This window comes from Mycena indigotica (assembly GCF_014461135.1).
Source record: "Mycena indigotica strain 171206Taipei chromosome Unknown Mind.scaff0008, whole genome shotgun sequence".
Taxonomy (NCBI): Eukaryota; Fungi; Basidiomycota; class Agaricomycetes; order Agaricales; family Mycenaceae; genus Mycena; species Mycena indigotica.
The window spans coordinates 926,952-934,731 of record NW_023503007.1 but is presented as its reverse complement, the minus strand read 5'-3'; the positions used below and the strand labels follow the sequence as shown (position 1 = coordinate 934,731).

At 62.3% G+C, this 7,780-nt stretch overlaps 1 protein-coding gene across 1 annotated transcript; it reads right to left on the bottom strand.

Annotated features, from left to right (window-relative positions):
• Nucleotides 1-3,572: 3,572 nt before the first annotated feature.
• MIND_00914500 (uncharacterized protein) lies at nt 3,573-5,795 on the bottom strand (the record flags this gene model as incomplete). The annotated part of the gene is made up of 7 exons (XM_037365780.1): nt 3,573-4,581; nt 4,629-4,696; nt 4,744-4,997; nt 5,053-5,187; nt 5,238-5,270; nt 5,328-5,533; nt 5,578-5,795. 7 exons carry the CDS (start codon nt 5,793-5,795, stop codon nt 3,573-3,575), a joined length of 1,923 nt encoding a protein of 640 aa, XP_037217192.1.
• Nucleotides 5,796-7,780: the final 1,985 nt, after the last annotated feature.

The following is a 7,780-nucleotide window of genomic DNA, read 5'->3' as shown; positions in this document are numbered from 1 at the left end:
GAGCGACAGCCCAGAGAGGCTATAAGGCCATAGGCTCGAGGTCTCAGAGGAAAGCGGTGCGTCCACATCCAGAGAGGTCTCCGATGGCATTAGTGATCCCTGATAGTGACTCCGGAGAGACTCCCAGAAAGGGGGTGGCCATGCGAGTCAGAGGCTGGGGACCACTGGATGCGGGACGTGGTGGGAGAAGTGGAGGAGGAGCGTCAGGGTGCAGGAATACAGAGACTCCGGTGGAGACACAGAGATGCGAGTGAAGACACGGAGACATGAGCGGAGACGTGGCGCTTGATGGGATTAAGTGACGGCATCAGGGTTTCCCCTGACATCCTCTTGGCGCTGGGGCTGCAGTCCCGACTGGGCCAGGGCAGGGGACGTGCTCGACGCCGCACAGATCCGGCCCGGCGCGGGCTGCTGCACGTGTCTGTTCTGTTCCAGGTGTGTGTTCTTAGGAGAAGCCTTGCACAGCCTGGCCTAAAGTCTGACAGGTTGAGTGGTATCCAATATTTTACAACACTTATAACCACCCGTTGCTGTGACACGATGCAATCAAGCATGGGACTACCCACGGAAATGGATTATATCTGCCATGGGTCTACCCACCGTGGGTACACCCACGAGGATTGAAATCCCCTCCCCAAGGTTATGCCGACCGTGGCATCAAGCCGCTTAGACACCCACAAGCGCGCCATCATCCATCACTATTGCCCCCGCCTGTCGTCCACTGCCGATGCTCGCCTGCCGGTGGCGATCTGCCCGCCCCTCGTGTTCGTCCCCTGGCTGATCCGCCCGACGCGTGCGCTCGTCACCTGCTGATTTCCCCGCCCTCCCAGGCGCGCCCGTCACATGCCCGCAATCCCCGCAATCATCTTCTGGCTCGTGATTTTCGCTCCCGCCCGCGGTCCGCCCAGCAAGCGTGTCGCGTCGCGCCGCGCGCCGCTTGTGTCCCCACTCCACGCGCCTCACGTGCACCGCCCCCCCTCCGCCCTGCGAGCGGGCCGCCTTGTCCTGCCTCCGCTTGTCGCGCGCCTCACATGCACACCTCACTGTGCTCGTGATTCCGGCTCCCGCCCGCCCTACGCCCCGCGAGCGCGTCGCGTCGCGCGCGCCTTGTCCTGCCTCCGCTTGGCACGCGCCACACGTGCACGCCTCGCTGTGCTCGTGATTTCAGCTCACGTCCGCCCTCGTGATTTTCGCTCCTGCCCGCTGTCCGCCCATCTGCCTTGCTCGCTTGCCCCCGTACTCCCCCTCCCCCCGCGCCCCCACCTATCCTCGCTCGCCGCAGCCTACACTCACCATGGCCTGCCCCCTCTGTCTTCATTCACCATCCATGCGCTGATTATCAGTTGGCCAGACAACGACCAATGATCATCAATCACATGCGATAAGCAACGCCATGGCCTGGTCTGCGCGCTGCGCTGCTCACTCTGTGTGCTGGACTTCACACAGCGATGGGGCCCATAATGAAAAGTACTCAATAATTTTCTGTAAATTAAAAACAGCAAAAGAGAATTACAGACCTTCATCATCGTTTTCATCTTCATTACCAATTTCAATTTGCTCATCAGCCCCGTCCAGTAAATCCCGGACCAATCCGCTCATTGCCCCCTCGAGATTCTTACTCCACTCACATGGTAAAACGCTTCACCCAGTCGACGGTGCAAATCGACCTGTCGCCAAGCATACGCCTGTAAACCCGATCGGACCTCCGGAGAAACCCCAGGCTCGTCGTTTCGCCCATCGGCCCGGTCCTTCCACTGATCTTGTTCCCAGCGAAGGGATCGAATAACGCGTTTCATTTCCTCCCGCACCAGCTTGACTTCCTCGCGCCATCGGTCGCGGCGAGCCTTGGCTTTGGACCAATCAACGCGGACAGCTACAAGAGGGGATGAGAATGTACCAACAGAATATCAATCACCTACAATCATGCAAATCCGACGCCTTTGCTCCATCGGTGGTCCAGATCCACGACACCGTCTGATTTGCTGGAGTGTCTGCCGGCTGATTACGTGAAGTCCGTGACGAATCCGCAGTCGCAAGCCTTCGGAGTGAGGCAACATCGTTTTCGGCGCCTGGCCGACCATTGATATCAGAGTCGAGAAGGGGCCGATACTGAGGGGCCATCGCTGTGTCCTGGAGTGCCACGAGGGCTGCCTGCGCGTCCCGGTACTTTGCTGCAGCTTTGGCAATCGTCTCCCCGACACGGCTGATCAAAGATGCCGACCGTGTTGCGGCTCGCTGCCCGACGGAGTTTTCGTTCCGCCAGTAAATCAGATGGAGCGGGTGTGGCGCGGAGCGAGCGGGCGTCGCGTCGCGACGAGCTTCGGCGCAAGTGAGAGGGGCGGGTACTGGTGTGGCTTGGCGGGCGCGATGAGGCAGCGGGCAGAGCCGCCGAGGTTTAGCTTGGCGGCAGAGGAGCGATCAGCGGGCACACGGGCAGCATCGGGTGCAATCCCGAGAGGACCCGCCCATTCGGTCGCGCGCCATCAGAAGACAGCGATGCCGCCCCCTGATGGTCATTCGGACCATTATTGATGGTGGTGGGCAGGCTGCCGAGCTGCCGGGCAGGCGCAGTATAGGGCTGGAAGGGCCATGGGTGTACCCACGGTGGGTAGACCCATGGATGATACAATCAGTATCCGTGGCTACAGCCAGGGTCTGATTGTATCAGACTACAGCTACGGCTCTTATAACTAGGTATTGTCTGAAGAGGAGAGACTTTGGACTATGAACAAATAAGCGCAGCACAGACATATGCAATACCAACAGTGTACAGGAATAACCCTGCGCAGTGGCGGACCCAGGCTCCATGCTGTGCAGCAGCAGTCACACACATCCGAGGGAGCTAGGCTGGACTTGGCTGACAAGAATGTTTTGCGCTGACTGATTTTCGGCACCCACTGGAAAATACTGGAGAAGCTCTCGATGACAACTACCGAATTTAGCTTGTATTCATTCTACAGTATGGACCCAAAGGTCAGCCTGTAATGTAAGGAATCCCACACTGACAAGCACCTGAATGCCTGCTCAACACGGGCCAAAGGCATACCATACCTGTTTATGCATATCATGTTTTCTTCGGTGGTGTGGCGTTCCTCATGGGACGGAGGTGGATGCATGCTCGGTGGGAAAATAGAATCATGCCTGTTGCGGAGCTGGAGTCGTATGAGTATCTCGGGTAAACGTGCGTGCCTATGGCGTGGAGGACAAATACTCAATAAACAGAGTCTGCAGTGTCCGTACCGATGTTGATGCGATCAGCCTGGAATGCAGAAACCCCGGTATGACGAGCAGCACTGCGGGCCGGACGCCTGTTGTACCTCTGTGCAGATATGGTGCTTTTTTGGCATCGTGGATAGCTATCGCAGCGGGGTGGCGCACACGCATAATGATACCTGGGGAGAGGTTCCGAAACCGCGAGTGTGGATGCCCGTGGACCAGCCGTGGACGGGTACGCGATAAACAGAATTCTGCACTGGGGATCTCTTCTGATACAGGGCAAGACACGCGTGTTCGTTCTTTCTCTCCGTCCCTACGTATACGTACTACGTGTCTACCTCTTCGCCATCACCTGCCTACCCCCTCTTCGCCCCGGCGGCCGCGGCCCGCGGCGTCGCCGCCGGCTCGTCGTCCGCGTCCTCGTCGTCCGACGCGGGCGCGAGCATCGTCTCCGCGAAGCTGAACGACGGCGCGGGCGAGCGCGCCTCCTCCTCTTGGCGCTGCTGTTGGGGCTGCAGGCCGGCCCCGGCGGGGGACGTGCTCGACGCCGCGCGCACCCGGCCCGGCGCGGGCGCGGGGTGCACCGCTGGAGGCGACGCGGCGAGCTGCCGGCGCAGGTCGTGCGAGCGCGCGCCGCTGCGGTGCGCGTACGCGCCGGCGCCGTTGGCGTTGGTGGTGCGTGCGCCGGCGCTGAGCGGCGACGCGTCGGCCCACTGCCAGCGCTGCCCGGGAGCGCCAGTTGCGCGGGGGATCGTGATCCGGGGGGCGGTGGGGAGGGCCACCTTGGTGCGGAGCGGCGAGAGGGCGGCGGGCGGGAACTGCGGCGGGCCGGGGACGGCGGGGAACTGCGCGTGCGGCGGAAGCCCCGCGTCGGCGGGGTACGCCGGCCCGGCAGCGGCGGAGAGCTCGGGCGTGGGGGTGCCGCGGCGGGACGCGTTCGGCGGCGACGGCGACGCGGACGCGGGCGCGGGCGTGTAGCCGGCGGGCAGCTGCGAGCGGCGCTTCGGCGGCGGGGCGGGCGCGAGCGTGACCGTGCTGCCGCGCCGGCTCGGGGTGGGCGTCGGCCCGCGGCTCGTCGCGGCGCCGGCGCTCTCGGTGGACCGCTTGACCTTGTGCCCCGCGGCGGCGGTGCGCGGCCCGTCGTAGCTGTAGAACGACGCGTAGCCGTCGTCCCTCGTCGTGGACGGCGTGGCGGCCTCGGCCTCGGGCGAGAACGTCTCCGCGTGGAGGTAGACGAGCGTGCCGGCCTTGCTGGAGCTGGAGCCGGAGGAGGTGCTGCCGGCGGAGCGCGGCTTCTCGGAGAAGCTGAGCGTGCGCGGCGCGGTCTCGGTGTCGGCGGGGGCCGCGCGCGGGCGCGCGTTGAGCCTGCCATCGTCAGCACACGTAGACGAAGAAGAGAGGGTAGTACGTACAACGCCAGGAGCGAGCACACGTAGAGCATCGGGCGGGGAAACGCCGCCGCGAAGCGGAGCGCCGTCTTCTACTACGCCATCAGCTCTACACCCCTTACTCAACACAGGCACGCACCGGAGACGCCACGCCCAGCACCAGATCGAGCACCGCCATGAGGGCCGTCGGCGCGCCGGCCTGGACGGCGACGGCGGCATACCCAGCATGGGGGGTGCGCGTGAGGAGCGCGTGCGCGAGCGCGCCGGCGAGCAGGACGTCGCATGCCGCGCCCGCGCCGAGCCACACCGCCGCGGGGACGCGCGTGGCGGCGGCGGCGAGGTCGGCGAAAAGGGAGGCGTGGAGGAGGGACGCGCCGAACGCGAGGCCCGCGCCTGTGTTGCCCGGTAGTGTCAGTCTTGTTGTGTAGAGGAAGGCGGGGCGACGCACCGGCAGCCACGAGCGAGAGCAGCGCGATGCCCGCGGGGGCGACGCGCGCCTTGGTGAGCGCGTGCACCCGCGCGGCGGCGAAGAGCTGCACCGGGAGGGCGATGAGCACGGCGAGGAGCGGCGTGCCGGGGAGGACTGCGGGCGTCAGCCGGGGTCATGCACTCCCATGGCCGTGGGGGACGTACGTGTAGGAATCTGGGTCGCCGCCGCGATCGTCCCTGCGCCTCTTCAGCACCTTCTTTTCTTTCGACGGGAACACGAAAGACAAGACGCACCGTACCGCGCCACGAGCGGCTCGTACACGCTCCCCGCCTCGACCACCAGCGCCGCCGCCGCCGCGGCCAGCAGGTACACCACCAGCGCCGTCGTCCCGCGCGCACCGGGGGCGGCGGCGGAGCGGAGGAAGAACGTGAGCGCCTGCGCCGCGAGCACGCCGAAGAGGAGCACCGCAAAGAGCGCGCCGAGGAGCAGGGGGCCGAACCTGGGCCCGTCAGCACCATGCCTGGGAGGAGGGAGGGGGCGTACAGGAGGTCGGGCCCAGTCATCTCTACGACCAAACAAAGAAGAGGAAAGAAACGAAAAAGAAGATAAAAAGTCGTCGACCCGCAACACCAGCGCACCGGGCGCACGAATTCGGGAACGGGGGGAGGGAGGGGGGAGAAGGCAAGGGCCGCGCAGGCCACGCGGCGACACGACGGTGTGGGCACGCGCTTGGCGCGCGTCGCATCGCAGGCGATGGGCATGGGAAGATTGATGTGATATGTGATACATGATACGTGTCGCGACGACCGCCATCTGGAGATCGCCCGCTGGCTGATGGCCGATGCCGATGCACGCGGTCTGGACCCGACGTCCCGTATGTCATTGCACACACCTTGCACACACCACCCATCTGCGGGCGGCGCGTTCGACCCCCCGCCGCGTCCCGTATAAGAGAAGTTGAGATAGGCACCACGTCTTTTTTTTTTTTGCCATGGCCGCCCTCCGCCCTTTTGCGCTCATTCCGGTGCACACGACCGCCTCTCCTCTCCTGCCTCTCCCGAAACAAATTGATTAAAGCCAAGAAAAAGGCTCCCAGCTCGACACCAGAAAAAAAAAAAAGTGGGGAAGAACATACTCCTATCAGCCTAAACCCGGCCCGGCAGCGAACCGGGCCCGGCCAGTCCCTGCTCCCCATTCCCTGTTCGTTCCCCATACCCCTAGCAGCGCTCATACAGCCCCGGCCGTTCACCCCCAGCTGCATATACAGAAGTGTCGGCAGTATTTTTGCACCGGCTGACCCGCAAGCCGTCCCTGACGCCAGACTACAGTCACCAGATCTGTTGCAACAACCAAAAATGGAATAAAAATGGGGGGGGCAACGAACGGCTGTACCGGTACGTGCTGTGGCCCGGCCGCGAACCGCGCTCCCCACACAGCGCTCCAAGTGGTGTGTCCGACGGCACCCCAGGCCGGGACGGCTCGCAGTGTTCACTTGAATGTGTACTGTTGCCCCAAATATACCATGAGGCTTTGCAGTTTTTTTTTTGCACTAAATGAATTATGTCGCATCCCAGACACCGTCCATCTCCTGGCCCCCGACCTATGCTGCACCTACATGAATGAAAAAAGGGCAGCGAGCAGGGCGAAGCAGGCGATACCAACATTGCGCAGGCAGAATGACCCTGCCCAGTGGCGAACCACGCTCCCTGCCATGCGGTACCGCAGCGGCCACACGACCCAGGGAGCAAGGCTAGACACAAGAACCAGAAGCGTGCTGATACCACACGGGACAGGAAGTCCGCGCAGTGCAATCTCAGTACTCACAGGCCACCATTAAACAAATGCCAGTTGAGACCAAATCCATACGGCCACGGCACAATCCGCAACACAACCCAGACACCGGCCCATGCACCCAAGTAGCCAAAACAGGGCGGCAAGGACAAGGGCAATAGATGCTAACCATTGCACAGGCTGAACAACCCTGCGGAGTGGCGACCCAAGCTCTCTCCCGTTAGTGCATATGGCAAATGGATTTTGCTATTGAAGTGCCATTCCGCCATGGCAAATGCCAATCGCCAAGTTCCATCGCCAAACGGCGAATAACACGTGATTTCCCGATTAGGTAGTGAAATAAATTACAAAATATCAGAGATTTGCCACTTCTGCGGGCCTCCAGCGGCCCCATTGCGCACCACATTCACCTTTTGAACCTCCTCGCGAGGCACAACACTATCTAGTGCTGCCTTGATCAAGTCGAAGCTGTAAATCTCGCCGCCCATCAAAGATAACGTGGCAGCTTTCTTCTTTTTCTTGGCTGCGACAGCAGTGACGGTCAGGTGCTCTGGCATCTCATCCTCAGAGTCTGATTGCTCGTCACACTGCTCCTTCTCTGCTTCCGTTTCAGCCTCTGCTGCTAGTGTTGTGTCCAACTCCTCGAACAGCCCGTCAACACCACACTCCCCTAAGCAACTTGATATTAGCGTTGTCCTCCTGGGCTTGTGACATCGGTCTGTCGAAGGTGCCATCCAGATCGCCTTGCACAGCAGATTTCTTGGGTTTCTTGTTGGGCGGCTTGCCCGTCTCAGGGTCCCGGACAACGACGAGTGCGCCAGAGTGTTCACCATCCTGCTCCTCGTCCTCGGTAGCGCGCTTTTGGCCAGCCCTCTTGTCCCTCATCAGTATATGGGCATCGGTGCGAGCTGCTGCTGGTGCGTCTGGGCATCGTTCAATTGATGCTATATGCTCT